A 25090-nucleotide genomic window follows, 5' to 3' on the forward strand; every position below is an offset into this window, starting at 1 on the left:
CACTCTGTCCCCTAGATTGGAGTGCAGTGGTGCGATCTTGGCTCACTGCAACCTCCACCTCCCAGTTTCACACCATTCTCCTGTGTCAACCTCCCGAGTAGCTGGGACTACAGGCGCCCGCCACCACGCCCGGCTAATTTTTTGTGTTTTTAATAGAGACGGGGTTTCACTGTGTTAGCCAGGATGGTCTTGATCTCCCTACCTCGTGATCCATCTGCCTCGGCCTCTCAAAGTGCTGGGATTACAGGCGTGAGCCACCGCACCTGGCTTTTTTTTTTCTTTCTTTTTTTAAGAGATGTAGTCTTGCTTTGTCACCCAGGCAAGAGCGTAGTGGTATAGTCATGGCTGACTTCAGCCTCCACCTTCAAGGCTCAAGCAGTCCTCCCACCTCAGCCTCTCAAGTAGCTGGGACTACAGGCAGATGCCACTACACCCAGCTAATTTTTGGATTTTGGTCTCAAGGGATTCCCCTGCCTCAGCCTCCCAGAGTGCTGGGATTAGGTGTGAGCCATCACACCTGGCCAAGGAATTTGTGGCCATATAAAACTACCATAGCCCCTTATTTCCATGCTAATCCCATTATATCAGATATTTCATTATGAAATTTGTTTTGGATTTCCTGTTCTGAGATTGTGGCTTAGACTGTAGATGGGTTCTGACTGTAGTACTAGTTCTTAACCAGTTTTTCAACTAGAAAGTATTTTGGACTCTATCCTTGTGCTCTGTTACCTGTGTTTCTTCACAGCAAATGTTAGCTGGGAAAGATAGTAACTACAGTATAATAACGAGGTTTCATTTTCAGCAGGGATTCTTTACTCATAAACTCTTAACTCCTTGTGAGCATTTTTTTTTCTTTTCATTGCAAGCTCTGTATTTTCATTTAATTTGCCACATTAGTTCTGATTATGTAACTTTAGTTATTTGGAAACATAATGCAGAAGAGAAGCAGTTCTCCAGTGAAGACAAATTACGTTTCAAGGTTTTAATGGAAGAATATGCAAGTTGAACCCAGATTCCATGTTCCAGATCAGTTTTAAAAAGTTTGGGGTTATTCTTCGGCCAACAAACCTGAGAAGAGACATGGGGAAATGTAAAAGTTGGAAGGGGTCTCATTATTCTTTCTCTTATGAAATTCAAATAATATTTTAGACTAAAGCTCCTTTGGAGCTAACAAGTTAGTTTTGAGTTAATTTTCCCATATTCAGCTTTGTCCTCTTAAGGCAGAAAATTTTTCATTCTGTTTCCTTCTATGCCTTCATTTGTTTTATAAAGAGAGATATTGTTCCTGTAGCCTGTCTCCTAAATACAACTTCTTATCATCAGATAAAGGTAAAGACTTTTTCTTCCTCTATGGAGACAGATCAGTGTTCACTTAGCTACATGTTGTCATATTGGTCTTGGTAAGTTGTGTGAGGTCACATACTACCTGAGCCATATTCAGCAGTCTAACCCAGTCCTCCCCTTCTTCTCTTAACTCCCCAGGGAAAGGAATGAATCCAAACAGTGAGAAGTTCTCTTCTCCTTACCTCCCCCAACCCCATAATGTGCCTATAAAACCCTCGCACTCACCCACCCTACGGTGAAGATAAAATATGAATTTTTTTGTTACAGAATCCAAGAAAGTGCCATTCTTGTATTATTAGCTTCAGGATGATACATAAACATCAAGAAGCTAAGAACTAGGCTAAGGACACAGATCAGTTGATACTTAGGGGTGTTTTGGATAAAGTTTTGGGTTTTTTTTTTTTTTTTTTTTTGAGACAGTCTCGCTCTGTCGCCCAGACTGGAGTGCAATGGCGCCATCTCAGCTCACTGCAAGCTCTGCCTCCCAGGTTCATGCCATTCTCCTACCTCAGCCTCCCGAGAAGCTGGTACTACAGGCGCCCACCACCACGCCCGGCTAATTTTTTTGTATTTTTTTTTTTAGTAGAGATAGGGTTTCACCATGTTAGCCAGGATGGTCTCGATCTCCTGACCTCGTGATCCGCCCGCCTTGGCCTCCCAGAGTACTGGGATTACAGGCGTGAGCCACTGCGCCCGGCCTAAGTTTGGGGTTTTTAAAAAATCTCTTAATTGATGTGAATACTTTTCAGAGATTTCCTTCTCTTATGTTTGTAGAACAAAAACTAGCATGGCTCCCTGTATTCTATTTAATTTTCTTGTGTTCTACCCTGCATTGCTGTTAAGAATTTCAGGAAGGAATAGATTTGGGTCAGAACTTTCACACACCTTCCCTGTGCACTGTGGTACCTCTGGCCAGAGTTATTTCACACTGTTTTGCAGTGGATAAAGAGTGTGATTTTGTTTGTTTATTTGTTTTGAGACAGGGTCTCACTCTGTCTCTCTACTCAAAGAGGCTGAGGTGGGAGAATCACTTGAGTCCAGGAATTTGAGATTACAGTGAGCTATGATCACACTACTGCACCCCAGCCTGGGTAACGAGATCGTGTCTCCAAAAAAAAAAAAAAAAAAAATCTGATTCAGGCAGCAGAGATAGAAAAAGAAAATCTTATTTTGCTTAGAAGAATAAAGACAAAAAAGAGAGCCTGTCGTAAATATACCATTTAGTTATCTTTCTTGGGGCAGAACAGATTTGAGTCTATTCCAATTAAATGTCATGTTAAAAATTAAAAATGATGGTTGGCAGACACAGAGTATACAGTACCAGTATTGATTCTGTCTCCTATCTGTCTCATTGAAACTGTTGTCATGGTAATGGTCTACTTATGCATAGTATGTGTTGAAAGTTTTTTTTTTTGTTTTGTTTTGAGACGGAGTCTCTCTCTTTCACCCAGGCTGGAGTGCAATGGTGTGGTCTTGGCTCACTGCAACCTCCACCTCCCGGGTTCAAGTGATTCTCCCGCCTCAGCCTCCTGAGTAGCTGGGACTATAGGCGCATGCCACCACACCTGGCTAATTTTTGTGTTTGTAGTAGAGATAGGGTTTCATTATGTTGGCCAGGCTGGTCTCGAACTCCTGACCTTGTGATCTGCCCTCCTCAGCCGCCCAGAGTGCTGGGATTACAGGAATGAGCCACCACGCCCGGCCTGAACATTTTATGTACTCTACAGTTCTAGTGAGTCAAGCGACTCATAAAAATTGGGGGCATTTCAGATTTTGCAATTTAAAATACACAAAGGTTCTAAACATAGAGTTGTTTTGAAAAGAGTGGCATGTGTTGAAGTTTTAAACACTATTCTATATTAAATCCTTAGAGTTTTTTTGACAGGCTATTGATTGAAGATTCACCCCCCAAACAGGAAGTTTTCAAAAACTCTTCCACTAAATGTTAGTTTTCAGCTACAGTACCTGTATCTGTATCATCATTTCCTGAGATCGTGAGTGCTGCAAATGCCCCTTATGGAAAGCTCTGGGAAACTATTGTGTTTCTCTGCATTAATTTTCCCCCTTTTTGTTTGGATGCTTAAAATATCCATGAAAATCGAATCCATGTAATCTAAGAGCTGATTTATCAACACTGTGCTGTTTGATTTAAAGTGAAACTTTTTCCTCTGTATCTAAATTTGACATGCTCTTTAAGAAAAGATGTAGAAAGCTAATTATGAGTAATGGAGACCTAAATTTTTAACATAAGCATTTTTAATTTTAAATAAAACATGTAGTGCAAAGCATGACCTCTTATTAAATGAGTAAGTCTAGGTCTGAGGGAAAAATATCTGTGTGTTTTCTGTGCTGTGCTGTGCTGTGCTGTGCCTTGCTGTGCTGTGCTGTGGCAAGGAGTATGCAGCTGTGGAGCCTGTCATCCTGGCCTACTTATTTTCACTGGAGACTTCTGTATGGTGCGAAAAGAGTCTTCAGAAAAGCCTAACTTCACTACTGTGTGCATATTATAGTCCTGGCGGCAAGACGCACACAGCTGCCAGTGCTTCCAGGGTAATGAGACATTCAAGAGCATAAGAAAGGGACAAAAGAATAGCAAAAGCTGTAACCATGTGAAAACCAAGTCAAATTCCCCATAGTATGGCATTCTCCGTCGCTTCCTCCCTCCCTCCCTTCCTCCCTTCTCCTTCCTTCCTCCTTTCTCCTTCCTCTCTTCCCCTTCCTTCCTTCTCCTTCCTCCCCCCCTTCTCTCCCTCCTTCCCTCTCTTTTCCTTCCCCTCCTTTCCTTCCTTCTTTCTCCCTCTTCCCTTCTCTTATCTCTTTTCTTCTTTCTTTCATGACCAAGTTAGACTAAAGAAGTAATGAACAAACTTTCTTTTCTGTCCACAATATTGCTTAAGGTATTCTTTGTGTTCTTCCATGTCAGGCATACATTTTTCTATATCTAGCAATGTCTAGCACTTCATGTTGCTACGTGAAGGGAAATTGGGTAGTGTGGTGGTACCAAGGTCCACATATACTAAACCAGATTTGATGGAACTAATGTTAAGAGAAAAGAATCTAGAAAAGTATATATTGGGTAAAACATTCTAGGGGTAGTCAGGGTTTCTCTAAAGCTGAGGCTATATGTTGAGCATTTTGAACATAGTTATTATTTTTTAAAACCTGGAATCAGAAAGCTATACATCACCTTGACTTAGCAACTTCAATGAGAATACTATTTTAACCCAGCTCACAAAAAATAAGTGAATGAGCTGGGCGCAGTGGCTCACGCCTGTAATCCCAGCACTTGGGGAGGCCAAGGTGGACGGATCATGAGGTCAGGAGTTTGAGATCAGCCGGGCCAATATGGTGAAACCCCGTCTCTACTGAAAATACAAAAATTAGCCAGGCGTGGTGGCCTACACCTGTAATCCCAGCTACTCGGGAGGCTGAGGCAGGAGAATTGCTTGAACCCTGGAGGCGGAGGCTGCAGTGAGATAAGATCACACCACTGCGCTCCAGCCTCGGCTACAGAGCGAGACTCTGTCTCCAAAAAAATAAAATAAAATAAAATAAGTGAATGTTGGCCAGGTGTGGTGGCTCATGCCTATAATCCCAGCACTTTGGGAGGCCGAGGAGAGGGGATCACTTGTGGCCAGGAGTTCGAGACCAGCCTGGCCAACATGGCGAAACCCCATCACTACTAAAAATACAAAAATTAAAGGCCTGGTGCGCACCTGTAGGCCCACCTACTCAGGAAGCTGAGGTGGGACAATCGCTTGAACCTGGGAAGGCAGAGGTTGCAGTGAGCCGAGATCGTGCCACTGCACTCCAGCCTGGGTGACAGAGAGAGACTCTGTCCCAAAAATAAAAATAAATGAATGTGTTCTAATTTGGGAATGACCACCCCTAGGAATAGAATTATTGCTAGTCAGACTTTTTCCAGAAAGGTAATAACAAATAATGTGCTTTGTTAAAAGAACTCCCTATGGTGAGTTGTATTCTTTTCTTAGTAATAACTACAGTGCTGAAGAGAAGATAATTGGAGGAAATGTTCATTCTTTTATTTTCTACCTTTATATTATTGGAACAAAGTAAGAAACAGATTTCTGTTGAATTTTGAATTTTAGAATACTCAAAATGAAGATGAATTAATGTGATCCCTGACAGACACATTATTTAGTTACTGGTCTGTAGAAGTTAGAATTCAGAAGTGTTTAGGTCAGCTACTGCTGCTGCCTCAGCCATCTGCCCAGGAATGGTCTGACTGACAGTGGATGTCCCAGCTGGCAGCCCTGAACTACTACTTAGCTGGCCGTGATGAGCAGAAGTTGCTAGACTTGTCATCTCTCCACCCCAGTGAGGGAGCAAGATGGGCTACTGCTGATGTCAGAAATGCACTTTCAGGAAACAAACAAAAAACATGGCTACATCTTTTTACCTTTTTCCTCCTAATTATTCAGTATTGGAAGAACAGTCTGACACCTAGCCTACTAATCTTTGTAACGGTCCTCATGTTAGACATTCAAGTGATAATGGGCATAAAAATGTAGAGAGATAATGAACTTCAACAGAGATGCTTACCCAAAATCAAGATGGGAACACAGATGTTATTGAAAAGATGTCAGAACGTTAAAATTCTTCTTTGGGAAGTATATCAAATGTTGTAAACACTTGTGTAGTCTGTAGTTAGAAACCACCTAAAGACAGCCCATCTATCCTGGAAAATAGCTGTAGTCTTCAAATTGTTGATGACAGTTATTGAGAAGATGCTGATTGGTTCAAGGAAACAGATAACAATGCATATGTCGTATTAGACAACTTGAGATCACTGCTTTCAAACTATGAGCCTTAAGAACCCATTTCCTTACAGAGATTTAAGCCCTGTGGAAAATAAAGCTGTATAAGTGGAAGAGCAGGATATGAGCTGAACAAATTATCCTCAGAGTGATTTGATACTGGTATTATAACTATTTTTCTCTTACAGAGGATCCAGGTTGCTGTTCTGATCTTGCAGTTTGTATTCTTGACCTTACAACAATGTATAAATTAGACTGCCTTGTATGTTATCTTCATCTATATGGTTATTTTGGTCATCAACCTGCCTTATTGAGATATCAGTAAAACAAATAAGAATGCAGATCCAAAGATAAAACGAATAACATACTGAAGTAGGAACTTATGCATTTCTGATATAGAACACCATGTCCCACTGAGGAATGATTTGTATGTGAACATTTCATACTTAAAATCTTTCATATGACTGGCTGTGACCTGAAGCTTTAACATGAGTTATGAAGTCTATTAAAATACAATTTTTTTTTTTTTTGTGAGACAGAATTTCACTCTTTCACCCAGCTGGAGTGCAATGGCACGATCTCAGCTCACTGCAACCTCCGCCTCCTGGGTTCAAATGATTCCCCTGCCTCAGCCTCCTGAGTAGCTGAGATTACAGGCACCCGCCACCATGCTGGCTAATTTCTGTATTTTTAGTAGAGACAAGGTTTCGCCATGTTGGCCAGGCTAGTCTCAAACCCCTGACCTCAGGTGATCACCTAAAGGTGATCCCGGCCTAAAATACATTTTTGATACAACAACATAAGTGAACAATAAATACATTTTAAATGGTTTTCAGAGGCACTAAAGAGATAACAATTTCCTGTTACCCCTTGTATTGATTACTCTGAATAAATTAATAAGAAAACTAATGATGCTAAACTGCCTTAAAGAAAAATTTAGAAGGAAATTGCCAGGTGCAGTGGCTCACGCATGTAATCCCAGCACTTTGGGAGGCCGAGGTGGGTGGATCACCTGAGGTCAGGAGTTCGAGACTAGCCTGGCCAACATGGTGAAACCCTGTCTCAACCAAAAATGCAAAAATTTGCCAGGTGTGGTGGTGCACGCCTGTAGTTGCAACTACTCAGGAGGCTGAGGCATGAGAATAGCTTGAACCTGGGAGGTGGAGGTTGCAGTGAGCTGAGATCATGCCACTGTACTCCAGCCTAGGTGACAGAGCAAGACTGTGTCTCAAAAAAAAAAAAAATTTAGAAGGAAATTGTGTTGGTCATCATTGTTTTCAACACAAGACATGAGTTTGCATCCACTGTGCAACAGATGAACCAAACTTCCCCTGACATTCCCTTACAAGTGATTTGTCTAATGAAGTTTTGCTGTGCCTGTTTTTGATTTAACAATATCTCTTCCAGAAAAAGGTAGAATTATAAATGACAGTTGTTTAAGGTATATTAATAAAACCACATTTTGAAATTAACATGGGCTTCAACTGTATTATACACTTGGTTCTAATTAGTGGCTGTTTATTAGAATTAATAGTATTTGCAGGGAAGAAAGCTCTGAAAGTTAGATGTTTAATATGTGGCTTTTTTTTTTCATTTTGCTTACATTAAATGTAATTATAATTGGCACTCATTTGCATTTTTATTTTGCAGTCTCTTGTTTTCAGCAGCCACTGTAAAGCAGTGAGTGGCTACTCAGACCAGGTCGTCCATCAGCGGAGATCAGCTACCTCCTCGCTGCGTCGCTGCCTGCTCACTGAGCTGCCATCTTTTTTGTGTGTGGCCAGTCCACGAGTAAGTGCTCCAGGAGGGAAGAGATGAAATAGATGGTAATAGGAGAAATAAACCAATTTTTAAGGGATTTATTTCTTAAACAGAATTGTTTTAAACTATTTGGACTTTAAGAAACATATAAATTCTAGTATTTTAAAATATGGGCATTTGTGATTCTAGCTTGCCCCAGACAACACTTATATTCACCTTCATTTGTTGATTTAAGAATAGTTGTGTGGTAGATGGCTTCTTTTTATTTAGTCAGGGGCTCTAAACTATGGTGGGAATAAACCATCTGTCAGGTAGAATATATATCACCCAATAGCAGGGTCGGGGCGAGAGAGCCATTTGTCACCTGTGTTGAGGTTTTTGAGGGTTTTCATGAGAGGGCGTCAGATTGGTAAGGATTGGGGGAGATTTGATCCAGTCATATCACCTCAGTACAGTCTCCAAATAACAAAAGGAAACGTAACACTCCAGCATCAAGAACCTTCTCAGTGTTGTGTTTTCTTGCTTTCCAAAGCAGCCTCACATGGACTGTCATTCACGTGTCTGTTCCATCTGAAAAGTGACTGTTGTATCTTCTTTGCTATTCACCATTTGTCCACTGTTGTTTGCAGATTGGGCTTACTTTCTATTGTGGTTTCAACTTTAGCAGTTGTCTGCATCCTTCCTAATACCCTGTTTATCAAAATAGAGCACTCTTGCCATTGCTGACAAGCATTGCTGGAAAGGCTTTAATTGGCACACTGGGGTTGTTTACTTTGCCTACATCTTCCATCCTCTTTTTTATCCATGTTGATCAGAGCCAGAGAAAAGATCTATGAAGAAGGGAAATAATTGAACTGTGGCCAGGTTCTGTGGTTAGAGCCAAGAATGAATTTCTGTATTCTCAGTTTTTGTTTTGCTCCAAGAGGCAACTTTCAGTTAGCCAGGAAGCTCTAAGAGGTTGACATTTCTTACCCTTCTATGTTTTTCTCTTGTTTCTCCACTCATCTTAGCAAGTGTACTGTTTTTACAGGTTTGTTGTTCTTTTTTTTTTTTTTGGTTTTTTAAATGTTTTTGAGACAGGGTCTCACTCTGTCACCCAGCCTGGAGTGCCGTGGGATGACAGCTCACTGCAACCTCAACCTTCTGGGCTCAAGTGATCCTCCCACCTCAGCCTCCCAAGTAGCTGGGACTACAGGTGCGCACCACCGCTCCTGGCTACTTTTTAAATTTTTTGTAAAGACGAGGTTTTGTCATGTCGCCCAGGCTATTCTCCAACTCCTGAGTTCAAGCTATCTGCCTGTCTTGGCCTCCCGAAGTGCTGGGATCACAGGTGTGAGCCACCATGCCCGGCCTGTTTTCACAGTTCTATTCAAAGAAGGAGGAGCCTTTTCTGTCCTCCTTGTTAATATTTTTCTACCATTATTTTTTTATTAGCTTGCGTTCTTTATTCAGTTTATCAAAAGAATCTGACAGGGGACCCCTAGAAAGATGATGAGTCCTGTTGACTCCTGCCTGCCTAGATTTCTCTCTGCTGCTCCTGTGCTGTATGAGTTTAATTCCCTTGTCACTATCAACTTTGTTTGGTTTATACTAGCTATCCAGAAAGTATTTGGATTTTGTACATACCCTGTTCTTCCAAAGTATTCTTGGTCTCAGAAGCTTAAGTTAATGCAGGGAAATGCACTTTTTCTAGGAAGCATTTAAAGCCAAGAGCTTCCATGGAAGGCAGTCTTCAGTCTTTCACGGTTGTGTGGTTGGTTTTGTTCTCTTAGTATGATAGGTGTATACCAAGAGACCTAATAAGAGGAAGTTTAGATTTCCAAGAGAGGCACATCAAGTCTTTTTAACTTCACCTGTTCCCAGTGTTTTGTTTTTTGTTTTTTGGTTGTTGGGTTTTTTGTTTTTGTTTATTTTTTTGAGATGGAGCCTTGCTCTGTCACTCAGGCTGGAGTGCAGTGACACAATCTTGGTTGAATACAGCCTTCGCCTCCCAGGTTCAAGCAATTCTCGTGCCTCAGCCCCCCAAGTAGCTGGGATTACAGGCGCATGCCATCACGCCCAGCTCATTTTTGTATTTTTAGTAGAGACAGGGTTTCACCATGTTAGCCAGGCTGGGCTCGAACTCCTGACCTCATGTGATCCCCCTGCCTAAGCCTCCCAAAGTGCTGGGATTACAGGCCTGAGCCACAGCGCCCAGCCTGTTCCCAGTGTTTAAAGAGCCAATAAAGATGAGCTGTCTTGGCCTATAATTGTATTTATTTGTTGACCTGAAAGTTCTTCATTTGTTACCACTTGGAGCTCCCCAAATATCTAACAGTCCCACTCTCTCACACATGCATGCCCCATCTATACTACTTCAGTATTGTTTTTAGAGGAGCCAGAAATCCCAGCTACCATGCCTGCTGCTGCTGTTTCTCTCAAGAAAAGTAAATGTAGCTTGAGGAAAACTGTAATTGCTGTGAACATGTGTTGGCAAGCAGGGAGCAGGAGAAAGCTTTTATCGTTTGGCTGAAAGGGTGCTCCTTTCCCACTTGGCCCCTCCCATGTTTGTAGAGTTTCTTTACATATTATGTGCTAAACCTGAAAATGGGAGTAATTACACCATGATTAGGAGGACAGGAAGAAGAGTTTAGGTATCTCTATTTCATACACAGATCTACAACTTTTACCTTTCAGATCAGTCCTAGGGATTCAGATCAGTGAATAAGGCAAAATTTCATGAGATACCCTGATTATCTTACATTGACTTCTAACCCATCTGTATTGGGGAGAGAGAAACTGATGTCCTTTGAAGCCAACCCTGGCCGTGAATTAGGCAAATTAATTTCTCTAGCACATGATATGAAAACTTGAGGGTCAGTTCAGGAAGAACTGTGCCACTATGGAAGGAATTATAGGAGCTGTTTTATCATTAGCTGAGGAAATAATTCTGCAGGGTTAATAAATTAAGGCCCTAGGAATTCTTCTTACCAAATACTGCAGCACTTGGAGCGGTTACGCTTCCTTCAGCTAGAGCAGAAACATACATGTCCTCAGGAAGGACGCGCTGAACGCTTAAGGAGGCAGCCCCTGAAGGTACTGTAGTTTCAGAGGTTAATGAAGCAAGAAAGGGGTTAGCCCCTGTAGGACGAGAGGGAGTATGCATTTTTTGTGGGGAGGGAAGAACGATACATCATGCTTCATCTCCCCTGCTTCTGATCAAATCAGGAGGTCACTTGGGGTTAGCAGAATAGGGGGAGGCTGTCTGGGATACAGCTGACTTAGAAAGCAGGATTTATTCTAAGTAGATTGGACATTTTTGCCCTCTTTTGGCTCCATAAGTACATTGCTTACATACAGCATGACATTGTATGTTCTGAATATATTAATATCTTGATCCCAGGCTCCAGGCCAAAAAAGCCTCTCAAAACATTGAAAAATATTTCACTAAGAACAGTGTCATGCAAACCTCTAAGCATTCAGTCCTGGACCTGAAAGGGTATCATCAAAATGAAAACTGAAAAATAGATGAAAGTTTATGACTGGAAAAAGTTGTTTTGTTTTTAAACTATAACAGTGCCTAGAAATGAATCCCAGGCAGAAAAACCATTCTTCCTGTTTCTCTGTTCTTTCATGCTGAGATTCTAGCTTTTGGCTTTTCATCTCGAGAATATGAGCCCAGAGTCTTTATGTATAATTCCAATAGAAGTTCTGCTTTATCAAAACGGTTATCTGTGAGTATAAAAATTGGTCTGTATGAGTTTTTTGTTTTTGTTTTTTGTTTTGTTTCTTTTTTTTTGTTGTTTTTTTGAGACAGAGTCTCACTCTGTCACCCAGGCTGGAGTGCAGTGGCACAATCTCAGCTCACTGTAACCTCCACTTCTTGGATTCAAGTGATTCTCCCACCTCAGCCTCCCGAGTAGCAGAGATTACAGGCAGGCACCACCATGCCCAGCTAATTTTTGTATTTTTAGTAGAGACGGGGTTTCACCATGTTGGCCAGGCCAGTCTCGAACTCCTGACCTCAGGTGATGCACTCACCTTGGCCTCCCAAAGTGCTGGGATTACAGGTGTGAGCCACCGTGCTTTAGTCTTACTAGAGAAGACTAAATATGCTTTACTCATCTAAGAGTATGCATGCTGTTCAAGACATATAGAGCTGGTCATATTTCTATAGTCTAGACTATTACTTTTTAAACTTTTTATAGAAGTATAGCTGCTATTAATTTTGCAGGTCTGCAACACACATCCTATATGGGAGATATTTGCTCTCACCCACGATCTGCTGGGATACTGCCATGTCAAGTCATAGAAGGGAGAGAGACCCAATTTTTATCTACCTGCTTTGTATTCCTGTATTTATTTGCTTTCTTTTGGTCCATATTTATTTGCCCATGCTCATGTATTAGTGGGAAAAATGAATAAGTTGGAAGCAAGAAAACAAGTTCCTTCTTTTTTTAACTTTTTTTTTTTTTTTTTGAGACAGTCTGTCACCCTGTTGCCCAGGCTGGAGTGCAGTGGCACAGTCTTGGCTCATTGCAACATCTGCCTCCTAGGTTCAAGCCATTCTTGTGCCTCAGCCTCCCAACTGTCTGGGATTACAGGTGAACGCCACCATGCCAGGCTAATTTTTGTATTTTTCGTAGAGATGGGGTTTTGCCATCTTGGCCAGGCTAGTCTCGAACTCCTGACCTTAAGCGATCTGCCACCTCGGCCTTCCAAAGTGCTGGGATTACAGATGTGAGCCACCACACTCAGCCGAAAACAAGTTCCTTCTGGAGAGGATAAAGGTGATACGAGATTCTAGTACTGTTTGGATAAACTATTTTTGTTGTGAACTGGTTTTGGAACTCCAGGCCCAGTTTGCTGTGACCCTCTGTAGTTTTGCATCTGGACCATAGATGGCACTGCTCCCTAGCAAACTCAGTTCAGCTTCATCTGCAAGCCAGAGTATTCTCTGGTTATTGGTAAATGATGCTCTTTCTGTCACGTTGGTACCCTCCAGAGGCACCTACAGCCCATGGTCAGCTGTTTATATGCCTCAAGGCAGTATTTCTCAAGGTTCAGCTTGGGATGCTGGGGTGCTTGTCAAAAACATAGATCTGTAGGCCCCTCCCTCAGTTCTTCTGATTCAAAATGTACACTTTTGATCCGCTTCAAAGGAGGTCCTTATGCATACCAAAACTTGACCGCCATTTCCCTAAAGCTTGATCAACACAAAAAGAGAAAAGTTAATAGCAAGATCAAGTTCCCTCGGTGCCTAACTTCCACGAAATGATAGAACTACCTAACTAGATACAGCCTGTGTTTTATGTTCTGATCTCCCCTATGCTGTGGCCCGTGCTTCTCATACCCTGTTTCTCCCCATGTCTTAGTCTAGCTCTAGGGTTCTTTTGAGCAAATTCTGCGTATGCAGATTGAGTATCTCTCATCCAGAAATCCCAAACCCAAAATGCTCCGATGAGCATTTCCTTAGTGCATCATGTAGGCACTCAAAATTTTAGATTTTGGAGCATTTTGGATTTTAGATTTTCAGATTAGGGATATTCAACCTGAAATGGGCTTTCAGCATTTTTGTCAGCATGGGCTTGACAGATAATCACAGCCTCCACATTTTAACAAAAGCTAGCCTTGTCATCTTCAACAAGTTCCTTACCAGTTGACTTCACAGGTCTCTGAATACTGCCTATTAGAGTAGGAATAAACCCAGATAGCCAAAGAAGGATAAAATCTGTGTTTCTGAATTGGCAGGAGCCCTCTACTGCATTGAGTGAGCAGCAGCTGAGTGTTGTTTGGTTATACCTTGTATTGAGAGAAGAATTTGCGTATAGCCTTTGGCCAAGCCAGGAAACGAATCTGCTACTCTCTGGCAATTGCTTCCCTACCTTCCCCTGCCTCACCACTCCCCCTTCCCCAGTTTATGGCCTGCAAGAAAGTTTCTCTTTCATTAGGTTTGTCAGTCAGCAACCTGGTTAGGGAAGAGGAGAAAGCTGTTGATAAATTTGGGAGCTTTGCCACAAAAGCATTAAAGATGACTTCAAATATGTCAGGCCAATATTCTTTAGTTTTTAAATGAAGTCTGACTAGCTGCAGCTCCCTTTCTGGCATCACCATCATGCATATGGTTAAGAGAACTTTGCCAAGAACAATATCTAGCAGTGAAGGGAGGTGGCAAAATGATCAGATATATATGCATATAATAGAGTTATTGCTGACCTGGTATCCTCGTTTATCTGCAAACTCCAGCTCTCTTTGGATCTTTAGTTTGTTTGCAGGGTTCATGTTATAAGAGGTTGGCTTTTTATCTGGAAAAGCTCACTAAGTCATTCATTAGGGACAGCTTAGTGTGCCAGAACAGATATTTAAAACCACTAGTCCAAGAACTATCCACATTAGTCTGATTTCAAAGTTGAAGTTCCCAAAAGGCATAGTGTGTATGGACAATGTGAAAGAGCCATCTCATGTGAATCTTTAACTGCAGGTTACCGCAGTGCCATTGGATTCTTACTGCAATGACCGAAGTGCAGAATATGAAAGGCGAGTTCTGAAGGAAGGAGGGAGTCTGGCAGCCAAGCAGTGTTTGTTGAATGGGGCCCCTGAACTGGCTGCAGACTGGCTAAATAGACGATCACAGTTCTTCCCAGAGCCAGCTGGAGGTCTGTGGAGCATCAGGCCTCAGAATGGCTGGTCTTTCATCAGGATTCCAGGTGAGTTCTCAATCCTCTTGGAATATGTTCCTCACTTTGGCAAGGGGAGAACCAGGGTTCTCTCCATGTGGTCCTTTCAGATATTTGGAATTTACTGTTCTTGAGGTTTCTACTTCCTTTTTTTGGCCTTAGTAATTTATAGATAAGAATATTAGTAATTTATGATGAGGGGAGAGAGAAATGTTTTTAGATTTGTGCTTAAATACACTCCTTTGACATGCTTACAGCTGAGAAAGAAATGCCACTCTTAAAAAAAAAGGTAGAAATAATCTTAGTAGGAAAGACTCTAGGTTGAATGAGTATGGTCATCTTGTGCCATTGCCAGTGGAATGAATGAGAATGTTGTCACTCACAGAAAGCCTCGTTTAAATAGCATAAACAGTGTCCTACATGAAGCACTAGAGATCTGAATGATAACAAGAGGAAAAACAGTGCATTCTATGCCAAAATACTAGCGGATTCCCAGATCCCCTAGGGTCAAAGTTGGGGGCTGAAAGGAAACTAGGTTTTCATCTTTGCCTTAGTGAGACTACTTTTAAGGAAACTGAACACAGATAATTCATAGGCTCACGTTCTTTGCTTACACCTGCAGGCAAACTGGAATGGTAGCTTGGAGCTATAGTGTTAGTTTTGGTTGTCCAAAATCTCTGACATTTTGACTATATTCCTTTTTTTTTTTTTGAGATGGAGTCCCGCTCTATCGCCCAGGCTGGAGTGCAGTGGTGCAATCTCAGCTCACTGCAAGCCCCGCCTCCTGGGTTCAAGCCATTCTCCTGCCTCAGCCTCCCAAGTAGCTGGGACTACAGGCACCCACCACCACGCCCGGCTAATTTTTTGTGTTTTTAGTAGACATGGGGTTTCACCATGTTAGCCAGGATGGCCTCGATCTCCTGACCTCGTGATCTGCCTGCCTCAGCCTCGCAAAGTGCTGGGATTACGGGCGTGAGCCACCGCACCCAGCCGACTATATCCCTTTTACTGGCGTGTAATGGAAATAAACTAGAGCTAAGCATTCAACAGAGGTCTTCTTCTGTCTCTTAAGAGATAACTGGATTCCAGTGTGTAAGGCCTGGTTTTTCCACTTTATTTTAACTTTGTCAAGTGTCAAGGGGTTTGCCCCAGCCTGTTAGTGCTTTGAGAACTCCAAGATGTCTTTCTGGGTATCTGAAAGCAGTATTACACATGGCCTTGTAGCTGACTTAAAGCACATGAAAGCAGTGAGTGGAAATATATTGTTTGAAAATCAGGGAGGGGGACCTAAGTGTAAAGCAAGCCTGTAAGGAAACTACAGAATCCCAGGCAGGAGATGAGCACTGTTATTGAAAGAAGCAAGATAGCACCTTACTTCTTTTTTCTCCCTTCTTCGTTCTGGATCTTAAGTTCCCATTACAGGAGTAGATGGCTTATTGCTGGCGTTGTGGGAATCTCTTGTGGCTTTTCCTGTTCTTTGAAAGAAAAATGGACCTTGTTTAAATAGCAGGAAGTGTCTGAGTTCTTTTTGCATCGATAAAAAGCACCAGCCTCACTGGCTGTTTACTGTGAGAACCAACCAGCTCCTCACCCCATTGTGCTCTGTAGACTAGCTGGGACAGGGCGGGGGTTGGGGGTGTCTCACTGGAACCCTTATTTCATCTCTCTTTCCTTTATACTTTTACATTTTCTCTTTCCCTGAGAAGGGTTGCTTCCATATTCCTTGAGAGACTGACCAAAATCTTCTGGGTTTCACACCTTTTCTTCTCCATGTTTCACCAGAAAGATGTACAATCACTTCAAAAGTCCCCTTTCCTTGGAAAAAGGAGATATTATTTAATCTTTTGCCCTAATTTTACTGCCATAAGCTACATTCTTTTTATCTCTGAACAGGATCTTACACCGTGGATGGTAAAAACCTTTATCTAATGAAAGTACTATAGGATTGTAGGAAAGTTTGTAAGAGAGTAGGATAGGTTTGTTCATTTAAACATTTTTTAAGCTCCTGTTTTATTTTATTTATTTTTAACTCCCAATGATCCAGAAAGCTCCTGTTTTAAAGAAGGGGCTGGGCACAGGTTTGACTTAGCAGAATCAGCTGGATTTCCAGAGAAGTGTGTTCCTTGTGTCTCTGTGTCCTGCTTAGCGACAGGTGGAGCTCTTGTCCAGTGCAACTTAAGTGACTGCTAAAAATTTGGCTAACAAATACCAGCCCCAGAAGTCACTCTAGTGTGTTCAGAGAAAGAAACCTGTTTTTCCTGCATATCTTACTAAGGACAAATACTAGAGACTGATTTTCTCCATTTAGCATGCTCAACAGCAAATCAGAGATAGTGTTCATTTTGCTTAAGTGTTTCAAGGCTGTTGCTGAAGTGTTTCTTCTTAGTCATTTTCCTTCAGGGCAGTACAAAGAAGTCCAGTCCATCCACTTCACCCTTCCCCACCTACACGATAACAAGATAACAAGCTGACAGACCGGGCGTGGTGGCTCACGCCTGTAATCCTAGCACCTCAGGTGGATCACCTGAGGTCAGGAGTTCGAGACCAGCCTGACCAACATGGAGAAACTCCGTCTTTACTAAAAATACAAAAAAAAAATGAGCCAGGCATGGAGACGCATGCCTGTAATCCCAGTTACTCGGGAGGCTGAAGCAAGAGAATCGCTTGAACCCAGGAGGCGGAGGTTGCGGTGAGCCGAGATTGCACCATTGCACTCCAGCCTGGGCGACAAGAGCGAAAACTCCATCTCAAAAAAAAAAAAAAAACAAAAAAACACAAAAAAAACAAGCTGGCAGCAGGTACCACTTCTTGCCTCCTTTAGTCATATTAGAGTTCTGTCTTTATAAGTATATGCACATCTTTATTTCTGAGCTTTACTAATCCTAGGAACAGTTCATTCTGATTAGCAAAGTAAAGTAGATGTGGGAGGCAGGACTGTTTGAAAACCATTGAATCATGATTTTGAAACAATTGAAGTTTCTCAAAATTCAGACATAAAACAAATTTGTATATGCATTAACATTTGTGCTGACAGAGTATATCTAAATGGAGAAAGAAGATAAGCAGGCTACAGAAATCTTACGAACTTAGCTTGCCCACTCTCACTCAAGGGCTGAAAAATATATGGTCTTTTTTTTTTCACCTTGTGCTTTTAAGGAGAACAGAAAGAAGTATGTCTAAAGCTGATTGATAGCTCTGTGGTGAATGTTTAGGAGCTATCAAAATTGAGAGACCTTAGGGAATTCAATTACTGGAGAAGGGTAATTGTAAGAATAAAACCTTAAAAGTTGTTACGAAAGCTTTGCTGCCTGCTCAGACTTGGAATTTATACAGTACTCCTTATCTGGTGCCAGGGAGAGGGCTTAGCAGTTGATTCTGTCCCAGCTGCAGTTATTTGATTGTGTTGGTAAGGAGACCAACAAAAAGAAGAGCATTTCAATAATCTAAACAGGACCAAACAAAGAGACTGAACAAAGGTGTGTGCCACAGCTTCAGGGAGCGGGTGGTGGAAGGAGACATGGCCTGGCAGCATTCCGAAGGTGGGAAATGGCAGGCTGCAGTGCAGAGGGAGTAAACAGCCAGGACCTGTGGCTTTGTAGCACAAACAGAGTGGCCGATGATTTGTTATGGTGCTGTCAGCACATCCGTTCTTGTTCTTTGTATACAATAATTGTGCATTTGGCAAATTGTGGCAAGAACAGAGAATGACTGTTGAGAACTTTTGGATTGCTGTCAACAGTCAGACTGTGGTTCTGAAGAAAAGCCATAGGTTCAAACCCAGAAACTGAGGAGGAACATTGTGTTTTTCTTAACAGTTTTTCTCTTTTAGTTGTTAGTTGTCTATATAATATCTCCATTCTTTCTCCCTTTTTGTGTCCTGTGGCCACTTCCACATATACTCTTACCCAACCCCTTAAGCCTAAACTCTTCCCCTCTTAATGACAGCAATTGTTCAGGGCATGTTTATGGACCAGTCTGCAAACAGGAAACTCTACTTCCTGAATATGATGGGAGTTAAATGATACTAACTGGATAAGATGAAAATTTGTTAGTTAAGTGTTCTTTAAAGATCTGTTGCTGAAATGCTTTTCTTGTGAGAAGAGGAAGGAGAAAGCACAAATTAGTGAGTGAGAGGAGCTTCACTGCAGAGAAACTCAGTCAGTCTTTCTGAAAAGCCCTGCTGTCTTTATTGAATTAACATACAACTAAGGTTAACGACATTTACCAGTCAACCTATTTGCAGTCCTCCAAGAGAGCTAGTTTTGGGTTTAAAAAAAAAAAAAAAAAAAAGGGTAGGGGGGGCTGGGTACCATGGCTCAGCACTTTAAGAGGCTGAGCTAGGAGGATCCCTTGAGCCCAAGAGTTCAAGACCAGCCTAGGCAATATGGCAATACCCTGTTTCTACAAAAAAACAGAAACAAAATTAACTGGGTGTGATAGCTCACCTGTAGTCCAAGCTACTCAAGAGGCTGAGATGGGAGGCTCACTTGAGCCCAGGAGGTCGAGGCTGCCGTGAGCTGTCATCGCGCCGCTGCATTCCAGCCTGGGTGACAGAGTGGGACCCTGTCTTGAAAAAGGGAAAAAAGAGAGAGAGGTTATAAATCTCTTTGTTTACTTTTCTCCAAAGGCAGGTAGGATACGTTCTCAGTGTGCTTTCAGAACTAGCAGAAACAGATACCTAGAGACAGGATGAACAAAGAAAAAACAAAATTTTCAGGTCACTTAACAGCAGATTAACATAGATGTCACCCATAGATGTCCATGTATACCTGGTGTCCTCTGAGTAAGGGATGTGGAGCAGGGATGCTTTTAAGTGCCTTAAGAACACATGTCTGATTGGGAGCGATCAGGGAATCTGCACTTCCCCCTTTGGGGATATTTTTTCCCAGGGCACTCCTGGAGTTGTGATATTTTCAGGGCGTTGCATTCTCCCTTTAGAGCACTTTTCTGATCTCATGATGACAAGCATCTTGGTTATAGTAATTGTGGTTGCATACAGCTTTGCATTGAGTGATTTTGTCACTTCAATTAAATACAGTTCCCCCTCACCCCCTTTTCTTCTCCCCAGGCAAGGAGAGCCTCATCACTGACAGTGGAAAGCTGTATGCCCTTGATGTCCTGCTGACTCGGCTCAAGTCTCAAGGGCATAGGGTCCTTATCTACTCCCAGATGACCAGGATGATAGACCTGCTGGAGGTAGGAGAAGGAATCTTGGGGACCTAGGATACCTTTCTATGTAATTTGTAGGAATCAGATGTCCATGACTAATGTTAGTCCTGCTTAATGGGAACCCCGAAACTCCCTTTTTTCTTTTTCCTTTTTTTTTTTTTTTTTTAGACAGAGTCTCACCCTATCACCCAGGCTGGAGTGCAGTGATGCGATCTCGGCTCTGCAAGCTCTGCCTTCCGGGTTCAAGGAATTCTTCTGCTCCAGTCTCCCAAGTAGCTGGGATTACAGGCATGCACCACCCTCAGCTTTTTTTTTTTTTTTTTTTTAGTAAAGATGGAGTTTTGCCATGTTAGCTGGGCTGGTCTTGAACTCCTGGCCTCAAGTGATCCACACACCTCAGCCTCTCAAAGAGTTGGGATTACAAGCGTGAACCACCACACCTAGCCCCCAAAACTCCTTTTTTTTGATTTTACAATCTATAAAGGGAGCAGAGTTAGCTCCTGGCATGGGGAGTATGTAAAGGACTTCTGCCCCCTGCCCTACACCAGTGAAATAGAACACCTCTTACATCCTTCTTTTACTAGGGAAGAAATTTCTTAATTTTAAAGTAGGTCACAGCATAGGAATCTAAAATTATCTGTGGAAAACAAGATTTAGGATTAGTTCTCTGTGTAAAAAAGCAGAGAACAGCTATTCAACCTGAGTTAATGTAGTGATTCTCAACTTGACTACATATTACAATCACCTGAGAAGCTTTAAAAAAATATGGATTTCTAGTCCTATTCCCAGAGATTCTTATTTATTACATTTGAAATGAGGCCTGGGCATCAAGATATTTAAAAGTTCCTGGGGTGATTCTAATATGCAACCAGGCTTGACAGCTACTAAGTTAGTGGAAAAGATATAACTGTGCAAGGCAGCTTTTGTTTCTTTAATTGCTTCTTTGTTGAGGTTTTTCTCTTTCTTGTCTGAGTGGTGATTTATTTTTTAAGGGACAGGAGGTCACAGACCTAGAAACAAGAGAGTGAAAATGAGAACAGATAATCTCAAACTAGTAGAATAAGTGTTTATATAAATAAAGTTTGAGAGGCAGAAGCACCTGGTTGTCAGAAGTACATGAATATTCACATGTTTTTACATGTGTAAGCCTTCATACCCTCGCCCTGCTACACCAGGGAATAGTAATAAGTAAGTGGAAATTGTACTGTTATTATCCTTATCTAGGAATAAAGCAATAGGGACCATATCAGTACACAAGGAAAGAAGGCTAGCATTAAGGAGGGTTTTCAGGCTTTTTGGAAGCTAGGATTGGCTTGTTGAATTTTGCAATGAATTTATCTGAAATCATTGGGAGGTTTCTTTTAATAATCTGGCAACTTCTTTTAGCAAGAGACATAAATGATTTTTGGGGTCAGTTTCAGCACTAAGTCTTATGTTTCATAGCCCCTTGAATGCTGTTGACAGGCTAAACTCTCTGGTTTGTATTATGAGTAGGCCACTTATTCCTAAATGATGGAAGTGCTTATAAGTGAATGTAAGTCACCATAAGAGAGGTGATTAAGCTGTTGTGTTTGATGTATATATTAACTATATTAAATGTCCTAACAGTAGTAATCCAAAATAAAAGGACTGCCTGCATGTCTAGTGTTCTGTTCAAACAAATGATCCCAACAGCAAAACAACATGAGTAACTTTTCCTGCAGTGGGGTTCTTTTTAGGTAAAGTGCACTTTCCTTGTCCTCAAGAGGCAGGGAGGCCGGGCGCAGTGGCTCAAGCCTGTAATCCCAGCACTTTGGGAGGCCGAGGCGGGCAGATCACGAGGTCAGGAGATCGAGACCATCCTGGCTAACACAGTGAAACCCCGTCTCTACTAAAAATACAAAAAATTAGCTGGGCGTGTTGGCGGGCGCCTGTAGTCCCAGCTACTCGGGAGGCTGAGGCAGGAGAATCGCGTGAACCCAGGAGGTGGAGGTTGCGGTGAGCCGAGATCGCACCACTGCACTCCAGCCTGGGGGACAGAGAAAGACTTTGTCTCAAAAAAAAAAAAAAAAAAAGAGGCAGGGAAAGTATAGCTAAAATAGTGATCTTCAGCTGCTAACAATTAAAGAAAAAGCAGTATGCTAAGGATACTAGTAAGGGACATAATGGTGTTTCTTTTCCAAGACTATAGTCTTACACGTTGATTCATATGAAAGGGAAGTTCCAAGGGAATGTGAATGAGCAATCCAAAAATAAACTAGCTTCGGTAGGTGAAGGTGAGTGTAGGTGGTTTAAGTTTGATACAGCCTTTATTATAGTCCTTCCCTTGGTGTATCGCACACTTCTAGGTTCTCATTAAATATTACTAAAATAAGTAATTCAGAGTATGATAAGCTTTGTTCAGGATAAGTGCTGTAAACTCTACCCACCAGGATCACTTCCTCTCTATCTATAATCCAACAGTTATTTTTGGGTTATGGACCTAGTGGGTAGGTTTTGCAAACAAGCAGCTTGAGAACCTCTCTAAACATAGATGTATTTCTAAGGGGAATTCCAAATTAGGGAAATGCAAATTCAAAGCCTGAATTTCACAACTGCTGACATTCCTTAGCCATATGTATAACATGCATCTTGGATGCTGAAACCAGAAAATGTTGCAACTATTTGTATGTTTTAAAAACTAAAATGTAACTCTTCTCTGGTTTCCTTAATACTACACTAATGGTTCTTCATTTAGTTTCTTAAAGTTTATTCATTTTTAATTTGTTTTAATATTACCCACTCAAATGAACCACATTCTGTATTCCAGGAGATTAGTACTGAAATAGAATTTAGTTTATGAGCATGAAATTACAATGCCCACAGTGTTTACCATATATCTAATCATTGATTGAAATATAAACATACTGTACATCTTGAGATGGTGCAGCACTAGGTCTGCTTTTTTTTATCCTTGAAAGAGTGTTTTTCAGTCACTTTCATAGTAGAAACTCTGAGTATTAACATTCATTAAAGCCATGTTTCAGCATTAAAGCATGACCTGGTACATGATCTTGCACTGGGACCTGCTGAATAGATCCTCTCCATTGAGTGTACTTGACCTTAAGAAAAAACACAAACTTAAGTCTCAAAATGTTGGTTGTTTTGTTTTTATTTCAGGATTTTCCTTTTTCTCTTGAAATCGTATACCCTCTTCAAAGAGAGAAAGAAATGCTTCCGATAGAGTAAGAGTTAGAAACTCACATTGCGGGTATTAAAGCTCTGTGTTGCCGTGGAGTATGTCAGCAGCTCTCTTTCATCCAACAGCCTTTTTGGGGTTTTTTTTTGTTGTTGTTGTTATGTGCCTTAGCCATGGCTGGCTGTCTGTTTCTGGGGCTTGGCAGAACTAGAAGACATTAAGAATTCACATACTTCTCTATGGCCAGGTTTCCATTCTGTGAGAAATACTAGTTTTGGACATTACTATTTGCACAGTATTTTTTAAAGTCATTGATCGCTTCCTTTTTCCCTTGGGTAAAAATCTGACTTTAAATTTCTTGTGTATATATCAGATCTTCTTCCAAATAAAATATATTCAGAAATGTTGTATTCTTTCACATGGCATCCAAATAGTATTTCTAGACAGGGGATTTTTAAAAGGAGAGTGCTTTTGCTGTAACAAATGGGCACTAAGAAAAACAAAAATAGTGAAGAGGAGACTGCTTAATTTCCAAGCCAGGAGTTTTTAGTTTGCCACAGGCAGAAGTCAAGGACATAAATAGGTGAGGAAATCATAGATCAATAAATGTTGTTATGAGTTTATTTTATATTTACTGAACCACCTATAGGATCTTTTTTTTTTTTTTTTTTTTTAAGACAGCGTCTCGCTCTGTCACCCAGTCTGGAGTGCAGTGGCAGGATCTCGGCTCACTGCAACCTCCACCTGCCGGGTTCAAGCAATTCTTCCTCAGCCTCCGGAGCAGCTGGGATTACAGGCGCGCATCACCACGCCTGGCTAATTTTTGTAGGGATGGGGTTTCACCATGTTGGCCAGGCTGGTCTTGAACTCCTGACCTCAAGTAATCCTCCCATCTTGGCCTCCCAAAGTGTTGGGATTACAGGCATGAGCCACCACGCCTGGCCACCTATAGGATCTTGGCTGTTGGGCATACTAGGGGAACACATAATCCCTGTGCATTTGGGATGGTGGTATCCAGCTGGATGTCAGGCAGAACTTTTCCTACTACCACCAGTTTTACCATGGTTAGGGACTCTTCTCCGTATTCTAGTAGCAACGAGCTTTTAACTTATTATAGATGACTTATTTCTGAGTCTTCTCTTTTGAGTTGCATCTCTCTGTTGCATCAAGCAACTGAGTTTGTAGTTTAAGGAAATAAGCCACTTGATACTTTCCTATGCAATAAAGAGTACTTGGAAAGATTTAATCAACCTATGCTATATGTGGTGTAATTGTTTAATACTGAAATCTAGACAAATCTTGAACTGTACCAATATATGATAATAGTGCAATATAGAATTAAATCCAGGTAATCCATACATAATGACATTTGAGACCCTGGGTTGTGTAACTTGCTCAGTCAGCTATCCAAGTGCAGTGCCTCACTGGGGGAAGATTTATCCTGAGCAGACATTCTGTCGTTTATGAGTTGGCCTCTCTTAGAAATGCAAGTTACCTTTGGAAGCTGTGATTCTGAAGATACTGGGAAGCTGGGTATTCTGAAAATGCCCCATGGAATGAAAAGCAAATTGGGTTGGCACACTTGATGTCTTAAGTTGCCTGCTTGGCCTTCTTCCAAGTGTACTTTACTTCCTTTCAAAAAAGAAAAGAAAGAAAATTGGGACCACTGTTAACTAGAGTTTCTTATTAGGTGTTAGGAATTATAGAAGGAAATTTGTCAGCTTACAACCGTGCTGTATATAATCTTTTTTAAATTCTTTTTTCCTCCATGCTACCTTTGAGCAAGGCATTAATGCTAGGCAGATGCAAATATTAGTTAGACATGATGTTTGACATTAAGGAATGTATCTAGTGGAGGAGACATATACATACAAAAATACCTGTCAGTGTACCCTGATACTAATGTCAAAATGAAGCGTGAACAGAGCTGAGGTTAGCAAGAAGGATATGTTTATTTCTAACTGAGTCACTCTTGAGGAAAGCATCACAAAGACAGTGGCATCTGAACTTAAGAACAAATAGAATTTCAACCATCAGGGAGAAAGGAATTTGAGACTAAGGAAGCCAGATGTAAAAAGAGAGATAGAAAGGTACAAGGGTAGTCCATTGTGACTGGAACATATGGCATAGAAGAAAGGGAAATAACAGGAGTAGGTTGAAGTCAGATTATTTTGGGACCATGATTGCCTTTTGCTAGTCTTGCTCCAAAGGGCTCTGTATTAGAT

General features: G+C 41.4%; 1 protein-coding gene across 2 annotated transcripts in view; it reads left to right on the forward strand.

Annotated features, from left to right (window-relative positions):
* INO80 (INO80 complex ATPase subunit) overlaps positions 1-25090 on the forward strand; it is a 139151-nt gene that overhangs the window by 81216 nt on the left and 32845 nt on the right. For both annotated transcript variants that reach the window (XM_030814281.1, XM_030814280.1), the window contains exons 25-27: positions 7773-7913; positions 14344-14569; positions 19608-19735. In XM_030814281.1, the coding sequence (XP_030670141.1) occupies positions 7773-7913; positions 14344-14569; positions 19608-19735 (495 nt within the window). The remainder of the gene's footprint in view (positions 1-7772; positions 7914-14343; positions 14570-19607; positions 19736-25090) is intronic.

The sequence above is a fragment of the Nomascus leucogenys genome, chromosome 6 (assembly GCF_006542625.1).
Source record: "Nomascus leucogenys isolate Asia chromosome 6, Asia_NLE_v1, whole genome shotgun sequence".
Lineage (NCBI taxonomy): Eukaryota > Metazoa > Chordata > Mammalia > Primates > Hylobatidae > Nomascus > Nomascus leucogenys.